The sequence below is a fragment of the Trachypithecus francoisi genome, unplaced genomic scaffold (assembly GCF_009764315.1).
Source record: "Trachypithecus francoisi isolate TF-2019V2 unplaced genomic scaffold, Tfra_2.0 Lachesis_group5, whole genome shotgun sequence".
NCBI lineage: Eukaryota > Metazoa > Chordata > Mammalia > Primates > Cercopithecidae > Trachypithecus > Trachypithecus francoisi.
The window spans coordinates 53781836-53807135 of record NW_022681470.1 but is presented as its reverse complement, the minus strand read 5'-3'; the positions used below and the strand labels follow the sequence as shown (position 1 = coordinate 53807135).

Here is a 25300-nt window from a genome sequence, read left to right as displayed (position 1 = left end):
ATTTAATAAGGTTTATTTTGTCCCAGTAACTGATAAACGCTATATATATATTTCAATCTAATCTTCACCACACCTGCAAAGTAGGTGTTATGTCTACCTCTCCGGTGAGGAAACTGAAACTACAGTTTACATCATTGATAAATCCCATGTGGCCCCAAATCCCATGTTCTTAACCACTGAACATGTTATCACTTCAGTGTAGATGGTGTTTGCCTTTGGGGGAAAAAAAAAGTGACTGTATTGTACTAAAATATCCATTTCAGCCACTTTATTTTCTTTGATTTTTTTAACTTTCTGGTTTAAAAAATCTTCTACAGTTTCTCTAAGTAGAAGACCATTACTTTGATTTCTGTGGGTTAAAAATAATATATGGAAAATATGACGGTATTTATCTTTTTTTGTGTTTGTTTTAGGTGGATATTTCCCTTAACTTAGATCAATTAAAGGAAGAAATTGCCTTTCTAAAACACACAAAGAGTATAAAGAAAACAATATCTCTACTATCATGCCATTCTGATGATGCTCTTATTAATAAGAAAAAAGGCAAAAGGGATAGTGGTTCTTTTGAACAATACAGTGAAAACATAAAGTTATTGATGGATTGGGTAAATGCTGTTTGTGCCTTCTATAATAAAAAGGTAAGTTTCTTTGTTTTTGTTTTAATCCAATATATTTTAATAAATTTTGATGAAAGTCACTTAAACTTAATGCATAAAGTCTTTTCTTGACTTTCTTAATTCATCTGTACTGTAAGCAAACTTTCCCTCAAATGAGTGAATGTATTATCATATACCGTATTTCATCTAATCTGTCACGAATTGTATGATACATGATAATTTTATCACTAAAAAAAGAAAAATATGCCCTAGATGGAAGTCTTAGTAGAAGATGCTTGTGTAGAACTGGCACATAAAAGGATTATATCATTATTACAAAGGTCAATTCAAATAAGCCCACATGCAGAAAGGGACAACTAAGAACTTACCACTAGATAGAAGAAGGAGAACAAAATTTGAGTCTCTCTATAATTATTTGTTAGGTTGACACTATATTTCTGTATGAAGTATACTTCTTAGTGTAAATATATAAAAAAAAATTCCCCTAAACACATGGATAAACTATCTGGTAACAAATATAAGACAGGAACAGTGATACAGGGTATGTGTAACTCAATATGGTAAACCTTGCAATATGGTTATACCAAGAAGTTACTGGTAGAAAAATTGTTAAACATATGGATAATCTTCTTATGTTTTAACTGAATACTAGAGAGACAAAATTGATCATCAATATTAATTCCATATTTGGAATTTGCATACTAGCTAAAATTTCTTTTTAATGCCAGAATTAGTAGTTGCAGTATTTTGTGGTCATTCATTGACGTGTGTGAATGCCTAGGCACTCGTTGCTAGCTGATGTCAAACAAGGTGGTGCTCTGTCTTTTTGTTTCAGCTCTTATACTGTAAAAAAGCATCCTTTTCAGGACTTGTTTAGCATTGTGCTTTTTTGCATTTTTGTGCTTTTTGTTGGTGAGTTCCCTGTTTAAAATGGCCTTCAACTGTAGTAATGAAGCCCTGTCTAGTGTTCTTAGGAGAAGACTGTGATGTGCCATATACAGAAAATATATGCACTAACTAATTTTAATGCAGGCATGAATTATAATGCTGTTGGCCATGAGTTAGTGTTATTGGATCAGAAACACATGTAAAACAAGGTTATGTGTGGATTGGTTGATAAACATATTATAACCAGAGGCTCACAGGACACTAACCTTATATTTCTCCTCTGTGCAATGGTTCAGTATTCACAATTTAGTTTTCACAAATAATGAGAATCCACTTTCATTGCTTGTTGTTGTAGTTTCCTAAGACTGCCATAGCAAATTACTACAAACTAGGTGGCTTAAGGTAGAAATTTACTCTCTCACAGTTCCAGAGGTTAGAAGTCTGAAATCAACGTGTTGGATGTGCCATGATCTCACATAAGGTTCTAGGGGACACTCTGTTTTATTCCTTTCTTTTAAAATTTAGAGGTTAACAGTCAACCTTGCCATTACGTGCCGTGTAGATTTGTCACTCCAGTCCCTGCCTCTACCATTCACAGGTATTCTGCAAACCATTGTGTCTATATTACTTTTTAAATGTGGTTAATTGTTTTTCTGGCATTTTCAATCAGGTGGAGAATTTTACAGTGTCTTTCTCAGATGGCCGTGTGTTATGTTACCTGATCCACCATTACCATCCTTGCTATGTGCCATTTGATGCTATATGTCAACGTACTACTCAAACTGTGGAATGTACGCAAACTGGTTCAGTGGTATTAAATTCATCATCTGAATCTGATGACAGTTCTCTGGATATGTCTCTTAAAGCATTTGATCATGGTTAGTCCCTTTTTGTTACTTTTCCAATTCTTTGCCATGTCTGATTTGAAGCTACGACTGTCTAATTTCTCCTTTCCTCCTGCATAATAGAAAATACTTCAGAACTATACAAAGAGCTCCTAGAAAATGAAAAGAAAAATTTTCATTTGGTTAGGTCTGCAGTTAGAGACCTTGGTGGAATACCTGCTATGATTAATCATTCAGATATGTCAAATACAATTCCAGATGAAAAGGTAAGTAAAAGAAGAGTTTCTTAATTATTAATTCAATAATAAAAGTCTCTGAAGATGATAGTAAGTACTATATTCTCTGTTGATATTCTGTTTTTATCTTCTGTGGGTTTTTTTTAGGTGGTCATTACCTATTTGTCATTTCTTTGTGCAAGGCTTTTGGATCTTCGTAAAGAAATAAGAGCTGCTCGACTCATACAAACAACGTGGAGAAAATATAAACTAAAAACAGATCTCAAACGCCATCAGGTACTCCTAGAATATAAAACCACTGTAGTGTGAATTCTACTTTTTAAGATATCAGTTGATTGATTTTTGATATGATTTTACATTTTACTGATGTATGGCATTATTAAGATAAATTTAATGAATTGTGTATATGTATTTTGGGTTGGGGAGGTATGAGTATTTCTCCCTAATTGCTAATATTCTCTTCATTTGATATATCTTATGATATATCTGTCCACCCCTTCACTTAGTCTGTTCCAAGAAGGGAAGAGGAATAACTTAATCTGCTTTTTAAATTTGTGAGGAATACATAGGGATGCTTGACTCCGTTCTTCCTTTCCGCCTGTTGGAATCTAACCTGCCTCTAGAGAGAAGGAGCTTTCCATTAATTTTTTAATCAGTGCCGTGTGAAGCTTGACCTCAACTAGTGCTGCCTGGGCCTGAGCATCGAGTGTCTGATTTTGTGATTTAACTAGTAAGCTTAGTTTGTTTGCCATGAAGCTGTCTTCTACTTTATCCTTTATTAGTTTTAAAAGTGGTATTTTGGTTTCTGCTATTAATTTTTCAAAATGTTAGGTTCTGGGCATGAGAATAGAGATGTTATTTGTTGTTTCCCTTTGTGACCCCAATAGTACAAAAATTTCATTAATGTAAAACTTTTTTTATAAGTTCTGAGAAAATTGTTATTTTTAATAATCTAATACATGGTCTCCTTGATCAAGTTGAACAAACTGTTTCAATCTTTTCATCTCCCTATTCCATCTACTAACTAATATTGTATTTATTTATTTGAAAAAACAAAAAATAAAATAAAATAAAATAAGCATCCATGCCTAGTAAAATTTGTCATAAATATTTCAGAAATACATTCCACCTAATATTCCTTCTCAACTTTGAAATATAATGCATCTATGATAAAGTTCTTGGTAGCTGTGTAAAACAGCTAAATTTTGACAACTTTTAAACACAATATATGTTTTTTCATATCACACCAGACTTGGAAATAAGACTAATTGAAATAATTTTCTTTTCCCCTACTCAAACTCTTCACAGTAAAGTTTGGGAAATAGGCAGGGTCTTAATACTCACAAATGGCCTTTTCTGCTACTATACATGCTCTGTGCCCTATAGTGCCCCTAAACTCAGGATCTGCCTTCCTGCCTACATATCACTTGGAGAATAACTTCCTGAAAACTTTCTTAAAGCAGTTCCCCTAGAAGCTTCCAATACTTCCACAGGTATTGGAAGAGGTCAGGAAAGTGTCTCCCCTGGCCAGTCCTCAAGCTATTTGATTCGCCTATTGTATATTGCATTAAATGAGAGTTTTAGAATTACAAGAGATAGATATATATGTATTCTGCTTTTATTTTCTGCTTAAGATAGCCTTATATTAATTAGATTTTTTTTTTCTTTTGGAGACAAGGTCTCACTCTGTCACCCAGGCAGGAATGCAATAGTGCGATCTTGGCTCACTTCAGATTTTGCCTCTTGGGTTCAAGCCATTCTTGTGCCACAGCCTCCTGAGTAGTTGGGATTATAGGTGCATGCCACCACGCCCAGCTAATTTTTGTGTTTTTTTTGTAGAGACAGGATTTCACCGCATTGCCTAAGTGGTCTCAAACTCCTGGCCTTAAGTGATCTGCCTGACTCTGTCTCCCACAGTGCTGGGATTACATGCATGAGCCACTGCACCCGGTCTTAGTCTGATATTAACTGTAGAATTTTCCTAACTTTTTGCTGGTGAGATCCCTTTTCTTGGTTTATTTCCTTAATGCAAATAGTAGAAGTTTCCGATTTTTGAAGGACTAAATTAAGAGAAATTTCTATACTTAATGGTTAAACTTCTTGTACCCAGTCAGACCACTGCTTCTCTCCTTTCTCTTGGTGACCATACTCCCTCTTTTATACAATTACCTCACATCCAATTATATCTTTCCATTTTCTATTTAGAACATTAAGCAGCAGGCTCCCTAGGTTATTACAAGCTACTAAACATATTAACTTGAGATAGCTATTTTTCAGGTGTTATATTTTGCTTTTATGATATAATTCATATGAATCTATTAATAATGGAGTGGCTGAAACTTTTATAGTGACAAAGAAACTTTGACAAGTAACTAAAATTACCTGATGAATTATTGAAGCATCCCCTGGTACATTACAGCTCTCAGTTCTTCCTGTCAACAAATAGCCATACACTCCAAAGCAAAAGAAGTCTTAGAATTTGGCCCTATATATATGAGGCAAGATGAAAGAAATAAGCTGGTACCTGGCTGACTCAACACCAGTCTGATTAAAAAGGGTCAATGATGACAGGCATGGAAACTTTTATCATCAGTATATGTAATTTTCAAATACTTGCTAATTTGGTAATATATTTGCCTCTTCTAATTTATTTACTTTCCGTCTTTAACTTCTCTAATGGCATGTAAGGTTGTAATTTAGTTCTATAGAGATGATCTAAAAACTGAGATAAGTTACAATTTACTTTAGCTTTTTTGTCCGTGAATGCCCTGACCCTTAAAACTTTGGACTCAAATGCAATATACTTCTGAACTGCAACATTTGAAATTTTTACTTATTTATGTATTTATTTATTTACTCTAATGGGGTATGCTTTTAACTTGAGCCTCTACATCCCTAAAGGCCATAGGTTTCAGAAGGGCATTGACAATGGTGTTAGATGACTTAATCAACTTGTTAAACACATAATTCCCCTAGCCTGATTTTAGAATTGTCTACTCTTTCTCCCCAGAGGAATGATCCAATATGTAGCCCTTACCATTCCTTAGTATTTATGTTTCAATCTATTGGTCACCTTTTTTATATGTAAAAATAACAATTTGATTATTTCCATAGTTGTTTCCCCTATTGTATAATTTTCATGCACAGATACCATCCACTGATTGTTATTAATTAATAATTGGAATTATAGCTCATCTCTGTGTAGAGCCTACCCTTGCATGGTGGACTGTCCCAGACAGCAACACAAATAGCTGCCAAACATCTCTGCCATAAGTTATTCCTTCCTACCAGAGGAAATAGTTCATTTTCTAGTCTCCGATTCCAGTGAAGTAAATTGAGAAATCTAGTGTTGGACAGTATAGCAAAGTTACTTTAAAGCCAAACTGCCTGGTTCATATCCTGGCTATAATGCCAATAAGCTAACAAGCTACTTAACCTCATTGCCTCAGTTTTCTACTGATCATAAGAGTAGTATTTGCTCATTTGTTCTTAGGGTGTTCGTTGTGAGATTTAAATAGATTATTCGTGAAGTGTTTAGAATGGTGCTGGACATAGAATATGTTATTATTTACAGCAATTTATTATCAGAAGTAACAAATGAGATATGGGGGGTATTGCTCTCTAACATAACTAGGGAGCAATAGGCTCCTCTTTGACCACAAGTGTTGGGCATCTCAGATACCACTTTTCATAACCCAAACTATACTCTTTTTCTTGAGCTTGTATGGCCTAAGACCACAATATATTCTGTGCTACAGGAGGAGGTATTTTGTTTCTCCCCTTTAGTGTTTTGCTTTGTTGAAATTGTTACAATTCTCTAACACATTTTTTTCATACAATCCACCCCTTTCCTAAAAGTCAATCCTGAATCTAGTGGACCCAAATCTGAGAAACATACCACATTACACTTCAAATAGCCTTTATCTTGATTACTGAGGATCTGTGATAGATTAAACATGTCTGATCTTTATCTTGGACTATTTCTTAGGAATCTTTGTTTCATCATACAAACATATCTGCAAGCCCACCTATCAGCCCTTTCGACATGCCTGGAATTATCAGTACTCCAAAGATGAACACAAGAAGCGTGGGGGTGCTTTATTTCCAGGATCAATTTGATTGGTGTTTAACATATGATTATCTTACAGAGAATAATTTAAGGTCTTAAGCGAGTGTTTAATTTACATTTGCTGACTTTTTATTTTAGGAGAGAGATAAAGCTGCAAGAATTATTCAATCAGCTGTAATCAATTTTCTAGCAAAACAAAGATTGAGAAAGAGAGTTAATGCGGCACTTATCATTCAGAAATACTGGCGAAGAGTCTTAGCACAGAGAAAATTATTAATATTAAAAAAGGAAAAGCTGGAAAAAGTTCAAAATAAAGCAGCATCACTTATTCAGGTATAGTATCCTGGACTAATTTTTGAATTTAAAAACTTTCCATGATTTTTTTAAGTAAGAAGGCAAAATGTGATGAAGTTTTCAATGATTATATTTTAGGATTCTTTATCTAATACTTAATTTAACAAATATTTACTACCCGAAAGCTCGTTATGGTGCTCAGCAGAAGGCTGAAACATAATTAAAATGCATTTGCTGTGAAAAAGCAAACATTCTAATTCCGTACCTCTTGCTGTCTTCTTTGTTGCATCTTCTACTCTATGGGACATGCTGGCATATTCAACCATTCTACTTTATATATCCACATAACCAACCAGGTCCTTTTTTATCTTTGCTATGAGTCCTGGAAACTTCTCTTTGGGACAACTGTACACATTTTTCTCTCTAATCCACTTAGTTGGCATGTAACAGAAATAGTGCTTATAATTATTCTGTAGAATACCTATATTATTTTTCTTTTTAGGAAAAAATATTTAATATTGAGTTTAGATAATATAGTCTTTACATCTATGTAAATTAGTTTTTTTATATTAAATTATATTTTAATAACATGAGAGATGTGCATTATTTAAATTGACTATTTATAAATGCCATTGAAACCACCCCGTCAATGTATCTGATTTATAAATTTGAAAGTTTTTGTGTCTGGCTACCATTATTGATAAATGAGGGGTTCTCCGACTTAAACAGTTGTCTTTTTAAACCTTTTTTTAAAATGTAAAATATTACACATAGAAAATTACCCCAAATAAAAATATAGAGCCTAATGATTTTTCACAAAATGAATACCAATGTAAAACCACCTAGATCAAGAAATGGAATATTGCAAGTGTAGCTAAAGGCATTTTTCAATTAACTCTCCCATCCCAGCTCAAGCTAACCATTATGCTAATCATACCATTTTCCTAAGTGTTTTCTTTAAACATAATAATTTAGTTTTGCTTACTTTTTGAATTGTTACAGATGAGTTCAAACCATATAAATTCTTTGATGTGATATTATTACATTTTTTGAGATTTATCAGCGTTGTTGAGTATAGCCATGGTTTAATTTTTTTATTTCGTATTCTGCACTATACTTAATCTGCTCTATTTTTGATGAACATTTGGCTTTCCAGTTTTGAGCGATTATGATTAAAGGTATTATGGACATGTCTTTTGGTGTGAAATGTGTTCAGTCTCTTCAATTGTACTAGGAGTACAATTGTTCTTAAGGCATATAGGCATACCTTGTTTTATTGCTCTTTGCATTATTGTGCTTTGCAACTATTGAGTGTTTTACGAATTGAAGGTTTGTGGGAACCCTGTGTTAAGTAAGTCTGTCAACATTTTTTCCAACAGGATATGCTCACTTTGTGTTTGTGTCGTATTTTGGTAATTCTCACAACATTTCCAACTTTTTCATTAGTACTACATCTATTATGGTAATCTGAGATTAATGATCTTTGATAGGAAGTGTGAGTGATCTAGATAGAAGATGAAACCAGCCACAACATTCCCATAAGCCAAAGCCTAATCCAGAGAAGGCCCAAACTCAGTTCTACAAAGGCTGACAGAAGTAAGGAAGCTGCAAAAATTTTGAAGTTAGTAGAGAATGGTTCATGAGGTTTAAGGAAATAAGCTGTTCCCATAACATAAAAGTGCAAGGTAAAGCAGTAAGTGCTGATGTAGAAGCTGCAGCAAGTTATTCAGAGGATCTGGCTAAGATCATTAATAAAAGTGGCTACGCTAAACAAAAGTTTTCAGAAGACAAAACAGACTTCTATTAAAAGAAGATACCATCTAAGACTTTTGCTTCTAGAAAGGGGAAATCAATTTCTACCTTCAAAGATTCAAAGGAGAAATTTACTCTCGTTAGGGGCTAATGCAACTGGTGGCTTTAAGTTGAAGCCAATGCTTATTTATCCTTCTAAAATCCTAGGATCCTTAAGAATTATGCTAAATATACTCTGACTGTACACTATAAATGGAACAACAAAGTCTGGATGACAGTACATTTGTTTATAGCAGGGTTTACTGAATATTCTAAGTCCATTGTTGAGACCTACTACACAGAAAAGAAGATTTCTTTTAAAATATTACTGTTCATTGACAGTGCCCCTGGTCATGGACGTGGACAAGCAGAGGAATGTTGTTTTCATGCCTGCTAACACAACATCTATTCTGCAGTACATGGATAAAAATTAATTTGAGTTTTAAGTCATATTATTTAAGAAACACATTTTTGTAAGGCTATGGCTGCAATGTATAGTGATTCCTTTGATGGATCTGGGTAAAGTTAATTGAAAACCTACTGGAAAGGATTCATCATTTTAGGTGCCATCAAAAACATTCATGATTCATAGGAGGAGGTCAAAATATCAACATTAACAGGAGTTTGGAACAAGTTGATTCCAACCAACTTTCGTGGGTGACTTTGATTGGTTAAAGATTTCATTGGAGGAAGTAATTGTGGATGTGGTAGAAATAGCAAGAGAACTAGAATTAGAAGTGGTGACTGAAGGTGTACTGAATTGCAGCAATCTCATGATATAAGTTGAACAGATGAGGAGTTGCTTCTTACAGATGAGCAAACAGTGGTTTCTTGAAATGGGATCTACTCCTGGTAGCCAAATGTGGTAGCTCATTCCTATAATCTCAACAACTTGGGAGGCTAAGGTGGGAGGATGGCTTGAGGCTAAGAGTTCGAGATCAGCCTGGGCAACAAAGTGAGACCCCATTTAAAAATAAAAATAAGCTGGGCATGATGGCTCATGCCTGTAATCCCAAGCACTTTGGGAGGCTGAGGCAGGCAGATCATGTGAGGTAAGGAGTTTGAGACCAGCCTGGCCAACATGGAGAAACCCTGTCTCCACTAAAAATACAGAAATTAGCCAGGCATGGGGGTGCATGCCTTTAATCCCAGCTACTTGGGAGGCTGAGACAGGAGAATCACTTGAACCAGAGAGGCGGGGGTTGCAGTGAGCCAAGATCACATCATTGCACTTCAGCCTGGGAGACAGAGCGAGACTCCGTCTCAAAAAAAAAAATAACTAGCCAAGTGTGGCGGCACACACCCATAGTCCCAGCTACTCACTCAGGAGGCTGAGGTGGGAGGATCCCTTGAGCCTGGAAATTCAAGGCAGCAGTGAGCCATAATGGAACCACTGCACTCCAGCCTGGGTGACACAGTGGGACCCTAACCGTTAACACACACACACAAAAATCTACTTTTTGTAAAATTTAAAACAGTCTATAAATTTAGTTGATAAAGCAGCAGCAGGCTTTGGGAGGATTGACCCCAATTTTAAAAGAATCTCTACTCTGGGTAAAATGCTAATAAGTGGCATTGCATGCTATGGAGCTGTCTTTTCTAAATAAGAAGTCAATCAATGCAGCAAACTTCATTGTTGTCTTATTTTTAAAAAATTGCCAAAGCCATCTTCAACAACTACCATTCTGATCAGTCAGCAACCATCAACATTAAGGTAAGACCCTCCACTAGCAAAAAGATTACAATTTGCTGAAGGCTCACATGGTTCTTAGCATTTTTTAGCAATTTAGTATTTTTAAATTTAGGTATGTACATTGTAGCTTTTTAGACATCATGCTTTTGCACACTTAATAGACTGCAGTATAGTGTAAAGATGACTTCAGTATGTATTGGGAAACCAAAAAATTTGTGTGACTCACTTTATTGTAATATTTGCTTTATTGTGGTGATCTGGAACTGAACCTGCTATATCTTTGAGATATGCCTATATGTATTTCAACTTTAGTAGACACTGCCCAAGAGTTGTTTAAAGTACTTGCAAAGATTTAAACCCGCCAGGTGTTTATGACCATTCACATGACTCCATGTCTACATGAACATTTGGAAATTGTCTTTTTAATTTTAGCCATTCTGGTGATTATGTAGTAGTATTCAGAGTAGTTTTAATTTGATTTTTCTTCATTAATGATGTTGAACAACTTTTCCATTTTGGAAATCTTTTGTGAAGTATTATTTTGAGCATCTTTTAAAACTGTTTTAGTTTGTTTGCCTTCTTGTGAATTTATAAAAGAGCTTTATACTATGATCGTTATTAGGCCTCTATTTGATATGTGTGTTGTATCTTCTCCCAAGCTATAACTTACTGTTTTATATCTTACTAATGAAATTTCTTGTTTTTCTTTTATGGTTAGTGTTTTTTGTGTACTATTTAAGGAGTGTTTCTTGATCTTCTTTATCTTAAGGCCTTGTAGATGTATGTCTACGTTATACTCTAGAAGCACGAATGTTTTGTTTTCCTCATTTTGATCTCACCTAAAATTAATTTTTAGATGATTTGTTGTAGAAGATATTTAAAAAATATATGGATATCCAGTTGTTTCAACATGTTTTACTGAAATTACCATCCTTGCCCTGTTGCCATGGTACCTTCAGTATACATTATATATTCTTTTTTTGTTTCTTCTACTTCTATTTTAGATTCTGGGGATATGTGAGCAGATAGGTTACATGGGTAAATTGCATGTCACTAAGCCTTAGTGTACAAATGATCCTGCCACCCAGGTATTGAACACAGTACCTGATAGTCTTCCAACCCATACTTCCGCCTGACTTGCCCTCCTCAAGCAGTCCCAGTGTCTGTTTTTCCCATCTTTGTGTCCATATGTATTCAGTGTTTAGCTCCCACTTATAAGTGAGAATATGTGATATTTGGTTTTCTGTTCCTGTGTTACTTCACTTAGGATAATGGCCTCCAGCTGCATGCACATTACTGCAAAGGACATAATTTCTTTCTTTCTTTCTTTCTTTCTTTTTTTATGGCTGCATAGTATTCCATAGTGCTTATGTGCTACATTTCCTTTTTTTTGAAAATTACCTTTTATTTTAGGTTTAGGTGTACATGTACAGGTTTGTTATATGAACCCCAAAATTTGAGTCAGATTTCAGTTAATTTAGAAAGTTTACTTTGCCAAAGTTGAGGATGTGTACCCATTACACTGCATCAGGAAGTCGTGACATGTGCCCAAGGTGGTCGGGGCACAGCTTGGTTTTACACATTTTAGGGAGACATGAGACATCAATCAATATATGTAAGAAGTACATTGGTTTAGTCTGGAAAGTCAGGATAACTTGAAACAAACGCAGGAAGGAAGATCCGAAACAGGGAGAGGGCTTGCAGGTCAGATAGGTGAGAGACAAACAGTTGTATTCTTTCGAATTTCTGATTAGCCTTTCTTTTTTTTTTTTTTTTTTTTTTTTTTTTGTTTGTTTGTTTTGGAGACGGAGTCTAGCTGTGTCGCCCAGGCTGGAGTGCAGTGGCCTGATCTCAGCTCACTGCAAGCTCCGCCTCCCGGGTTTACGCCATTCTCCTGCCTCAGCCTCCCAAGTAGCTGGGACTACAGGCGCCCACCACCTCGCCCGGCTAGTTTTTTGTATTTTTTAGTAGAGATGGGGTTTCACCGTGTTAGCCAGGATGGTCTCGATCTCCTGACCTCGTGATCCGCCCGTCTCGGCCTCCCAAAGTGCTGGGATTACAGGCTTGAGCCACCGCGCCCGGCCTCTGATTAGCCTTTCTAAAGGAGGCATCAGATATGCATTTACCTCAGTGAGCATAGGGATAGCTGAATAGAATGGGAGACAAGTTTGCCTTAAACAGTTTCCAGCTTGAGTTTTTCTTTAAGCTTAGTGATTTGGGGGGTCCAATTTATTTTTTTTTCACAGGTATATAGTTAGACTTGTGTCATGGGGGTTTGTTGTACAGATTATTTTGTCACCCAAGTATTAAGCCTAGTACCCATTCATTATTTTTCCTGATCCTTTCCCTCCTCCCACCCTTCACCCTCCAATAGGCCCCAGTGTGTGTTTCCCTCTATGTGTCCATGTTTTCTCATTGTTTAGCTCCCACTTATAAGTGAGAACGTGCAGTATTTGGTTTTCTGTTCCCATGTTAGTTTGCTAAGGATAATGACCTCCAGCTCCATCCATGTCCCTGCAAAGGGCATGATTTCATTCTTTCTTATGGCTGCATAGTATTCCACGATTGTGTATGTACCACATTTTCTTTATCCAGTCTGTCATTGATGGACAGTTAAGTTGATTCCATGTCTTTGCTATTGTGAATATTGCTGCAGTGAACATCATGCATGCTTCTTTATGATTGAACAATTTATATTCCTTTGGGTAAATACCCATTAATGGGATTGCTGGGTTGAATAGTATTTCTGTTTTTAGGGCTTTGAGGAATCACCACACTGTCTTCCACAATGGTTGAGCTAATTTACACTCCCACCAACAGTGTATAAGCATTCCTTTTTCTCTACAACCTCGCCAGCGTCTGACTTTTTCACTTTTTAGTAATAGCCATTATGATTGGTGTGAGATAGTATCTTATCGTGGTTTTGATTTGCATTTTTCTAATCATCAGTTATGTTGACCTTTTTTCATATGATTGTTGGCCGCATGTATGTCTCCATAGTGTGTATGTACCACATTTTCTTTATCCAGTCCACTGTTGATGGGCATCTTGGTTGATTCCAAGTCTTTGCTATTGTGAATAGTTCTGCGATGAACATGTGGATCCATGTATCTTTTTGGTAGAATGATTTCTTTTCCTTTGGGTATATACCCAGTAGTGGGTTTGCTGGATCAAATGGAAGTTCTCTTTTAAGTTCTTTGAGAAATCTCCAAATTGATTTTCACAGTAGCCGAACTAATTTCCATTTCTGCTATCAGTATATAAATGTTCTCTTTTCTCTGTAACCTTGCCAGCATCTGTTTTTTGACTTTTTAATAACAGCCATCTTGATGGATGAGATGGTATCTCTCTGTGGTTCTGATTTGCATTTTCTTGATGTTTAGTGATGATGGGCATTTTTTTCATGGATTTGTTGGCTGCATGTGTGTCTTCCTTTGAGAGGGGTCCATGTCCTTTGCCCATTTTTTAGTGGGGTTATTTGTTTTTTGAATTAAGTTCCTTATAGATGCTGGATATTAGACCTTTGTTAGATAAATTGTTCACAAATATTTTCTTCCATTCTGTAGGTTGTCTGTTTATTCTGTTGATAGTTTATTTTGCTGTGCAGAAGCTCTTTAATTAGGTCCCATTTGTCAATTATTGTTTTTGTTGCAATTGCTTTTGGGGACTTTGTTATAAATTCTTTCCCAAGGCTGATATCCGGAGTGGCATTTCCTAGGTTTTCTTCTAGGGTTTTTATTGGTTTAGGTCTTACATTTAAGTCCTTAATCCATCTTCAGTTAACTTTTTGTATGTGGTGAAAGGAAAGGGTCCAATTTTAATCTTCTGCACTGACTGTTTATTGAATAGCATATCCTTTCCCCATTGTTGGTAATTGTCAACTATGTCAAAGATCAGGTGGTTTTAGATATGTGACCTTATTTCTGGGTTCTCTACCCTGTTCTATTTGTGTAGTAGACATCAACTATTCTTATATGTGTGATTCTGTTTCTAGTATTTCTTTCTATTCAGTTGGTCCATTTGTCTATCTTTGAGCCTCACACTGTGGCAGTAGGTGAAATCTGGATATCTAGTAGGTAAATCCTCCTTCTTTGTTAGTGATTTGCACATGATTTCTCCCAATCTGCAGTTTGTCTTTTTATTCTCGTAACAGGGATTTTTGTTCAGCAGAAGTATTTCGTTTTGATGGAATCCAATTATCACTTTTCTTCTTTTATGGATTATGCTTTTAGCATAGTACTCTAAAAGTTTTATAATTTTTCATTCTAAATTTTGACCTATGATGTATTTTGTGTTAGTTCTCATCTAAGGTTAGGTCAATGTTCACTTTTTTTACATATACATGTCCAATTATTCCGACACTATTTGTCGTAAAAAACTATTCTTTCCACATTGAAATGTCTTTGTACCTTTGTCATAAATCAGTTGGTCACATGTGTGTTGATCGTCTGGACTGTATTCTGTTTCATTAATACATGTGTCTATACCTTCACCAATACCACAGTTTCTTGATTATTGCAGCTTTGTAGTTAAGCCTTAATGGATATTGTGATTCTTCCAATTTTATTCTTTTTTCAAAATGAGTTGGAATTTTCTAGTTGCTTTGTCTTTCCATTTAAGTTTTAGGTTAGTTTTTCTATGTCCTCAAAAAATACTGCCAAATTTTGATTGAAATTGCATCACATTTACAGATATTTTGAGGTGCCCTGATAACTTTACTATGTTGATTATTCTGATTCATAAAGGTGATATATATCTCCATTTATTTAGATCTTTGAGTTGTTCATCATCAGCTTTTTGTTAGATTCATACCTCAGTATCTTATTTATTTTGGAGCTATTATAAATAATATTGCTTTTTAATTTCAGTTCCCATTTATTTTTTATAAACATTTATCTTTATGTGTTAAACCTTTAACATATAACAGGGTTAACTATTAATCCTGTTAAAAAAAAAAACTTACTTATTTCTATAACGTTTTTATGTTTGTTTTTGTTTTAGATTATTTGAGATTTTCTACATAGACAGTCATGTTGTCTGCCTTTCTTTCCAATCTAAATACTCTTTTTATTTTTTATTTTCCCCACTTATTTTATTGGCTAAGAATTCCAGTATGATGCTAAACAGGAGTGGTAAGATTCAATGTGTTTGCCTTGTTCACACATTAAGTATGATATAGGCTGTAGTTTTCTTGTAGATGCCCTTTATCAGGTTGAAGGAGTCTCTGTTTCTTAGCTTACTGAGAGTTTTATCACGTATAGATTTGGGTTTCATTAAATACTTTTTCTACTTCAATGGATATATTAACATTTATTGGGTTTCTAATCTTACAGTGAACTTATATTTTAAGGATAAAATTCAAATATTAGTGATGTATTTTTTTATATGCGTTGATATTTTATTAATTCCACTTGCTAGTATTTTATTGAAGAGTTTTGCATCTGTGTAACGAGTTGGGAAGTTTCAGGGTTCTTTTATGTTTTCTGGAAGAGATTGTTGACATTTGGTATTATTTTGTCTTTAGTCATTTTAAAAAACTCACTAGTGATACTATCTTAGAGTGGACATTTCTATTTTATTTTATTTTTTTCCTCTTTTTTTACTTGACATAATTGTGCATATTCATAAAGCACATAGTGATGTTTTGATAAAAATACTGTATAGTGATCACATTAAGACAATTAGCATATTCATCATCTCAAACATTATTCTTCTCTGGATTTTCTTTTCTTTTTTTTTTCTTTTTTTTTTTTTTTTTTGAGACAGGGTCTTGCTCTGTCACCCAGGCCAGAGCACAGTGGTGCAAACACGGCTTACTGCAGCCTCAATCTCCTAGACTCAAGCCATCATCCCACCTCAGCCTCCCAAGTAGCTGAGACTACAGGCATGTACCACCACACTCAACTAATTTTTATATTTTTTGTGGAGATAGGGTCTCACTAAATTGCCCAGACTGGTCTCGAACTCCTGGGCTCAAGTGATCCTCCCGCCTTGGCCTCCTAAAGTGCTAGGAGTACAGGTGTGAACTACTACACCTGGCCAGATTCTGTTTTTTAAATTTGTATAGAACTATTTATTTTTGATGAGTTTTGGCAGTTTCTAATTTTCAAAGAATTGGTCCATTTCATCCAAGTTGTTGAATTTACCATATGTATATACAAAGTATGTCTTTAATATCCTTTTGATGCCTGGATAGCCTGAAGTGATACTCCCTTTTTTATTCCTGATGTTGATAATTTGTATCTTCTCTTTTCTTCTTTGTCAGTCTTGCTAGAGTTTTAACTCTCTTGATCTTTTCAGTGGACAACGCTTTGGCTTCATTGGTCTCTGCTCAGTCTTTATTATTTCTTGTTTTGATTAATTTTGCTTTTCTTTCTACAGTTTCTTTAAGTATAATCTTGAGTAACTGATTTGAGTCCTTCCACTTTTAATGTAACCCACTAATGGTATAAATTTTCTTCTAAGTACAGGTTTAGCCACATACTACAAATTTTGATATCATATTTTTTTCATTCAGTTCAAATAGTTTTTAATTTCTCTTGAGTCTTTTTCTATGATTAAAAGTTTCAGGATATGTTATTTACTTTCTAAATGTTTGGAGATTTTCCTATTATTTTTCTGTTATGACTTTTTGTTCAATTCCATTATGACCAGAGCACATACTGTGATTTCAATTCTTTCCTATTTGATAATTATATTCATTTGTGACCCGCAATATGGTCTATCATGGTCAGAGGTTGACATATCTGCAGGCCAAATTTGGCCTACCATGTGTTTTTATAAATAGAATTTTTTAGAATATGGCTACAACTATTTGTTTATGTGTTATTTGGGAGCTGCTTTTGTACTATAATAGCAGAATTGACTTGTTGCAACAGAATTGGCCCACATAGCTGAGATATTTGCCATCTTGGCTGTCATCTCCATTCTGCTATTGTACCGTACCAGTGTATTTTCATTTTGGTTAGTGTGCTTTTCAGTTCTATCATTCTCACTTGTTTCTTACTCATATTTTTGATGTCTTTCCATTAGTTTCAACTTGTAGCATTTTTACTTTATCTGCTCTAAAGTCGTTGCCAGTTAATTCCAATTCCAGTATCTTTGTCATCTCATCACTGGCGTCTATTGATTGTCTTTTCCTGTGTGAGTTGAAATTTTTCTGTTGTATGTCAAATAATTTTTAATTGAATTCTGTATGTTATGAGACTCTATGTTTTGTTTAAATACTATGGAGAATGTTGATATTTTAGTTTTAGCAGCTAGTTCACTCGATTGGGTTCAGGCCATATGTTCTCATCAGCCTTCCATGGCATAGCTTCAATGACAGTTCCTTTTTGAAAACTTTACAGTGATGTTTGTATCATATCAGTTTCATTATGTAACACCCAGAAGCCAGTCTGAGATCTAGATTGTGATCTGTATCTTATTCCGTTCTTAAAGACTGTAGCCTACTGTGGTTGAGATCCACATTGTGCACAGCTTGGTGGTGAACCTAGAAATTCATAAACAACATCATCAGATTGCTTCCCTGAGGTCCCCAGTCTCTGCCATCTCCCTAGTACCCTCTAGTTCCTCAGGGCTGCCTTGTTTCATCCTCTGACCAGAAAACTGGAGATTGAGTTACACTGCTCTACTGCATTATTTCCATGACTGTGCCCATATCTGAAGCAGAGAAACTCTTTTGTAAGAGGAAAAACAAAAGTATGGCTCAGGTTATAGTTACTGGGAGAGATGAAGAATTGGGCTGTTAATGTAATCAACCTACGACAGATATCTGTGGTAGAGTAGAAAGAACACTTGATTTTGGTGTAATAATCTAGGTCCTAATATCAACTATTTTTATTTGCTGTGGTACTTCACAAAAAGTTTTATAACATTAGTGTTCCTTTCCTTAAGTGAAGAAAGAATGCCAACTTATTTTATTTTTGTGAGAATTAAGTGAGAAAATTGTAATGTGCTCCTTAGTAAAAGCTATTTATTTTTAAGAACTGTATGACAATGGTGAAAAAATTGTTATTTTAATAAGCAAAACTGTTAGGAGAGGAGATGATCTTATCTTCCATGTTTTATATCAACATTGATTAACATTTCAGTAATGGAGTAGTAATAGTAATTTAGAAAAAGTGATTATTGAAGTATAAAACAATCAGTACACACTCATTCTTCAATTTCTTACTTTGAGGATTTTACATAGAAATATCTGTTGGGGGTAGGTGCTCAAAAGAAAAATCATATCTGCATTTCTGAGTACTATTACTGCTTTACTTTGCCCTAATTTAAAACTCTACTTTATGTAGAGTTCATTGTTTTCAAAATACTTTTGTACAAATAAGTTTGACTGCTGTTGGATAAATATTTTAATTAGTTGTTCATCTCTTCTTGGTAAGAGAAACAATATGTATACAATCATTTCCTGTCAGGTTGAATAGTACAAACAAAACCTCAGGTAATGTTTAGTAGAGAAAGAAGGCAATAAAACATATAGGAAAAGGGTCAGGAAAAGGGATGTGCATGTTTTCCTTAAGTCTCCTCACCCATGGATGGGTATGCTTAGGCTAGTCATAGCTGCAAGTAAACGTGATACTGCTATAGGAGAGTGAGGTACCCAGTCCCTATATTACTCTCCTTATATGTGAGAAAAAGTAAGATGTAGTACAGAACAACCTCTCCATGCCACCCCAATCTTAGCAATGTTTGGAGTATTTGTACAAAGGAATGGTCTTATTGCTAAAACATCTAGAACTTGACTGCCTTTAGCCTGGGACCATTTTAGATACCAGCAACTGGAATTAGCTTGAGAGTTTGTAGCTCTTTTTGTTGAGCCAACACATTGTTGAGTTAACCATTGTAACCATGGCTTTTCAAAAGACAAAAGTTTTGTAATTTCTCAAGTCGTGCTAGAATTCTACTTTTAAGCCATGTATTTCTAGTTCCTAAATTTGGGAAAAGGAAGTAATTTTATTATTAATGAAAATAATGACTCTGAGAGTGATCTGGTTCATTTATTCCTAAACTCCTATATTTATATTATCAGGCCTGTAATGTGATGATGCAGGATCCTTCACATAAAGAGTTTCTAGTCATCATAAGGTAGCTTAGAAACATTGAAATAAGGGGACCATGTAAGTCCCAGAAATAAACTCGTAGGAAATTACTTAGAATCAATAGATAGCAAAGAATATTTCTATAGTTTTATTTTGACTCTTTTGCTTCTAATATAACATAAACAGTATATAAATATAATGAGGATTTGGATGTATTTCTGAATTGGCTACAGCTATTTCAATGTAAAAACTAAACTAAAAACAAAGGGGACAACTATCTCTCAAAAAATAGTTTTCTAATTCAGTGTATTTATTTTTAAGCAGAATGTTAGAAAAATTAGTATTTTCAAAAGTGTTAAATATAGGAAGCTATGCCTATTTAACTTTGTGTCCTTTCTTACCTTTTCCAGGGTTATTGGAGAAGATATTCCACTAGAAAAAGATTTCTGAAATTGAAATATTATTCAATCATCCTGCAATCTAGGATAAGAATGATAATTGCTGTTACATCTTATAAACGATATCTTTGGGCTACAGTTACAATTCAGAGGCATTGGCGTGCTTATTTAAGAAGAAAACAAGATCAACAAAGATATGAAATGCTAAAATCATCATCTCTTATAATCCAATCTATGTTCAGAAAATGGAAGCAACGTAAAATGCAATCACAAGTAAAAGCTACAGTAATATTGCAAAGAGCTTTTAGAGAATGGCATTTAAGGAAACGAGCTAAAGAAGAAAATTCTGCTATTGTCATACAATCATGGTATAGAATGCATAAAGAATTACGGAAATATATTTATATCAGATCTTGTGTTATTGTCATTCAGAAAAGATTTCGGTGTTTCCAAGCCCAAAAGTTATATAAAAGAAAAAAAGAGTCCATACTAACTATCCAGAAGTACTACAAAGCATATCTGAAAGGAAAGATTGAGCGCACCAACTATTTGCAGAAACGAGCTGCAGCCATTCAATTGCAAGCTGCTTTTAGGAGACTGAAAGCTCATAATTTATGTAGACAAATTAGAGCTGCTTGTGTTATTCAGTCGTACTGGAGAATGAGACAAGACAGAGTTCAATTTTTAAACCTTAAGAAGACTATTATCAAATTGCAGGCACACATAAGAAAACATCAACAGTTACAGAAATATAAGAAGATGAAGAAAGCAGCTGTTATAATTCAGACTCATTTCCGAGCTTACATTTTTGCCAGGAATGTTCTAGCATCTTACCAGAAAACACGCTCCGCTGTCATTGTGCTACAGTCTGCATATAGAGGGATGCAAGCCAGGAAAATGTATATTCACATCCTCACATCTGTTATAAAGATTCAATCATATTATCGTGCTTATGTTTCTAAAAAGGAATTTTTGAGTCTAAAAAATGCTACAATAAAATTGCAGTCAATTGTTAAGATGAAACAAACACGTAAACAATATTTGCATTTAAGAGCAGCTGCACTATTTATCCAGCAATGTTACCGTTCCACAAAAATAGCTACACAAAAGAGAGAAGAGTATATGCAGATGCGGGAGTCTTGTATCAAACTGCAAGCTTTTGTTAGAGGATACCTGGTCCGAAAGCAGATGAGGTTACAAAGAAAAGCTGTTATTTCACTACAGTCTTATTTCAGAATGAGAAAGACTCGGCAGTACTACCTGAAAATGTATAAAGCAATTATTGTCATTCAGAATTACTATCATGCATACAAAGCACAGGTCAATCAGAGGAAGAACTTCTTGCGAGTCAAAAAAGCAGCTACTTGCTTGCAAGCAGCTTACAGAGGTTACAAAGTACGTCAGCTAATCAAAAAACAATCTATAGCTGCTCTTAAAATTCAGTCTGCTTTTAGAGGCTATAATAAAAGGGTAAAATATCAATCTGTGCTTCAATCTATTATAAAGATTCAGAGATGGTACAGGGCTTACAAGACCCTTCATGATACAAGAACACATTTTTTGAAGACAAAGGCAGCTGTGGTTTCCCTCCAGTCTGCTTATCGTGGCCGGAAGGTTCGGAAACAGATTAGAAGGGAACATCAAGCTGCCTTGAAGATTCAGTCTGCTTTTAGAATGGCCAAGGCCCAGAAGCAGTTTAGATTGTTTAAAACAGCAGCATTAGTCATCCAGCAAAATTTCAGAGCATGGACTGCAGGAAGGAAGCAACGTATGGAGTATATTGAACTCCGTCATGCGGTACTAATACTTCAATCAATGTGGAAGGGAAAAACACTGAGAAGACAGCTTCAAAGGCAACATAAATGTGCTATCATCATACAGTCATACTATAGAATGCATGTGCAACAAAAGAAGTGGAAAATCATGAAAAAAGCTGCTCTTCTGATTCAAAAGTATTATAAGGCTTACAGTATTGGAAGAGAACAGCATCACTTATATTTGAAAACAAAAGCAGCTGTAGTAACTTTACAGTCAGCTTATCGTGGTATGAAAGTGAGAAAAAGAATAAAGGATTGCAACAAAGCAGCAGTCACTATACAGTCTAAATACAGAGCTTACAAAACCAAAAAGAAATATGCAACCTATAAAGCTTCAGCTATTATAATTCAGAGATGGTATCGAGGTATTAAAATTACACACCGTCAGCATAAGGAGTATCTTAATTTGAAGAAGACAGTAATTAAAATCCAATCTGTTTATAGAGGTATTAGAGTTAGAAGACACATTCAACACATGCATAGGGCAGCCACTTTTATTAAAGCCATGTTTAAAATGCATCAGTCAAGAATAAGTTACCATACAATGAGAAAAGCAGCTATTGTTATTCAAGTAAGATTTAGAGCATATTATCAAGGTAAAATGCAGCGTGAAAAGTACCTGACAATTTTGAAAGCTGTTAAAATCCTTCAGGCAAGTTTTAGAGGAGTAAGAGTTAGATGGACTCTTAGAAAGATGCAGATTGCAGCAACACTCATTCAGTCAAACTATAGAAGATACAAACAGCAAACATATTTTAATAAGTTAAAGAAAATAACAAAAACAATACAGCAAAGATACCGGGCAGTGAAGGAAAGAAACATACAATTTCAAAGGTATAACAAACTGAGGCATTCTGTAATATATATTCAGGCTATTTTTAGGGGAAAGAAAGCTAGAAGACATTTAAAAATGATGCATGTAGCCGCAACCCTCATTCAGAGGAGATTTAGAACTCTAATGATGAGAAGAAGATTCCTGTCTCTTAAGAAAACTGCTGTTTGGATTCAGAGAAAATATCGGGCACATCTTTGTACAAAGCATCACTTACAGTTCCTTCAGGTACAAAATGCAGTTATTAAAATCCAGTCATCATACAGAAGATGGATGATAAGGAAAAAGATGCGAGAGTTGCACAGGGCTGCTACTTTCATCCAGGCTACTTTCAGAATGCACAGAGTACATATGAGATATCAGGCTTTGAAACAGGCCTCTGTTGTGATCCAACAGCAATACCAAGCAAACAGAGCTGCAAAACTGCAGAGGCAGCGTTATCTCAGACAAAGACATTCTGCTGTGATCCTTCAGGCTGCATTCAGGGGTATGAAAACTAGAAGACATCTGAAGAGTATGCATTCCTCTGCAACCCTTATTCAGAGTAGGTTTAGATCATTGCTGGTGAGGAGAAGATTCATTTCCCTGAAAAAAGCTACTATTTTTGTTCAGAGGAAATATCGAGCCACCATTTGTGCCAAACATAAATTGCACCAATTCTTGCAGTTACGAAAGGCAGCCATTACAGTACAGTCATCTTACAGAAGACTGATGGTAAAGAAGAAGTTGCAAGAAATGCAAAGGGCTGCAGTTCTCATTCAGGCTACTTTCAGGATGCACAGAACATATGTTACATTTCAGACTTGGAAACAGGCCTCAATTCTAATTCAGCAACATTATCGAACACATAGAGCTGCAAAATTGCAAAAAGAAAATTATATCAGACAATGGCATTCTGCTGTGGTTATTCAGGCTGCATATAAAGGAATGAAAGCAAGACAACATTTAAGGGAAAAACACAAAGCTGCTATCATAATACAAAGCACATACAGAATGCATAGGCAGTATTGTTTCTACCAAAAGCTTCAGTGGGCTACAAAAATCATACAAGAAAAATATAGAGCAAATAAAAAGAAACAGAAGGCGCTTCAACACAATGAACTTAAGAAAGAGACTTGTGTTCAGGCAAGTTTTCAGGACATGAACATACAAAAACAGATTCAGGAACAGCACCAGGCTGCCATTATTATTCAGAAGCATTGTAAAGCCTTTAAAATAAGGAAGCATTATCTCCACCTTAGAGCAACAGTAGTTTCTATTCAAAGAAGATACAGAAAACTAACTGCAGTGCGTACCCAAGCAGTTATTTGTATACAGTCTTACTACAGAGGCTTTAAAGTACAAAGGGATATCCAAAATATGCACCGGGCTGCCACACTAATTCAGTCATTCTATCGAATGCACAGGGCCAAAGTTGATTATCAAAAAAAGAAAACTGCAATTGTGGTTATACAGAATTATTATAGGTTGTATATTAGAGTAAAAACAGAAAGAAAAAGCTTTTTAGCAGTTCAGAAATCTGTACGAACTATTCAGGCTGCTTTTAGAGGCATGAAAGTTAGACAAAAACTGAAAAACGTATCAGAGGAAAAGATGGCAGCCATTGTTAACCAATCTGCACTCTGCTGTTACAGAAGTAAAACTCAGTATGAAGCTGTTCAAAGTGAGGGTGTTACAATTCAAGAGTGGTACAAAGCTTCTGGCCTTGCTTGTTCACAGGAAGCAGAGTATCATTCTCAAAGTAGGGCTGCAGTAACAATTCAAAAAGCTTTTCGTAGAATGGTCACAAGAAAACTGGAAACACAGAAATGTGCTGCCCTACGGATTCAGTTCTTCCTTCAGATGGCTGTGTATCGGAGAAGATTTGTTCAGCAGAAAAGAGCTGCTATCACTTTACAGCATTATTTTAGGACGTGGCAAACCAGAAAACAGTTTTTACTATATAGAAAAGCAGCAATGGTTTTACAAAATCACTACAGAGCATTTCTGTCTGCAAAACATCAAAGACAAGTTTATTTACAGATCAGAAGCAGTGTTATCATTATTCAAGCTAGAAGTAAAGGATTTATACAGAAACGGAAGTTTCAGGAAATTAAAAATAGCACCATAAAAATTCAGGTATTTCTATATTTAATTTAAATATAAAAATGTGAGTCTTTGTTTTGACAAATATTTGTTAGAATGTATAAAATGAGCTTAAGCCGGTCATAAAGAATAATAGTTGAGGTGACCATTTATCTTCCAAAGTGGAACATTTTTGAAAGTGGGAAAGGGAACTAGTAAGTCAGCCAAGACAGCACAGAACTGGGATTGTTCTGGCCATGGTCACCCTGTGGTACATTTCATTGTGGGTTAATTGTAGCACTCTTAGAAGAATTTTGAGAAAATGGGAGCCCTCTTTGGCAAAGTTATTTCTTTAAGTGAAAAATGTAAGCTAAGATGAAATATTATTTGGCATAATATAGGCAAAATAGAGTAACTTTGTTCTTCTGATAATCTATTAACCAGAGCTGCTTGCTGCTTAGCCTATTAGACATACTTTATTCTGAGTATTTAGTACTTTGGCTTCCAAATCACTTTTGTATTATTTTGTTTCATCTGTTTGCCTAATGTGTGAGGAATGTACAGTATTATCTCTTTTAAAATATGAAGGAAGTGATAAAGGTTAAGGAATATGGCCAATGTTGCACAGAGAGAGGCAGATCCGGGAACTGAATCTAAGTGCTGCAGCTCTTTCTCTTCACCTGCAATAACCCGGGGCTTAATCCAGATGTGA

General features: G+C 35.0%; 1 protein-coding gene across 2 annotated transcripts in view; it reads left to right on the top strand.

Moving 5' to 3' along the window:
- ASPM (assembly factor for spindle microtubules) overlaps positions 1 to 25300 on the top strand; it is a 63273-nt gene that overhangs the window by 21844 nt on the left and 16129 nt on the right. The window contains exons 13-18 of one of the 2 annotated variants that reach the window (XM_033196929.1): positions 414 to 638; positions 2176 to 2383; positions 2474 to 2616; positions 2734 to 2862; positions 6794 to 6988; positions 19888 to 24642. In XM_033196929.1, the coding sequence (XP_033052820.1) occupies positions 414 to 638; positions 2176 to 2383; positions 2474 to 2616; positions 2734 to 2862; positions 6794 to 6988; positions 19888 to 24642 (5655 nt within the window). The remainder of the gene's footprint in view (positions 1 to 413; positions 639 to 2175; positions 2384 to 2473; positions 2617 to 2733; positions 2863 to 6793; positions 6989 to 19887; positions 24643 to 25300) is intronic. The other variant, XM_033196931.1, reaches the window with a different exon arrangement.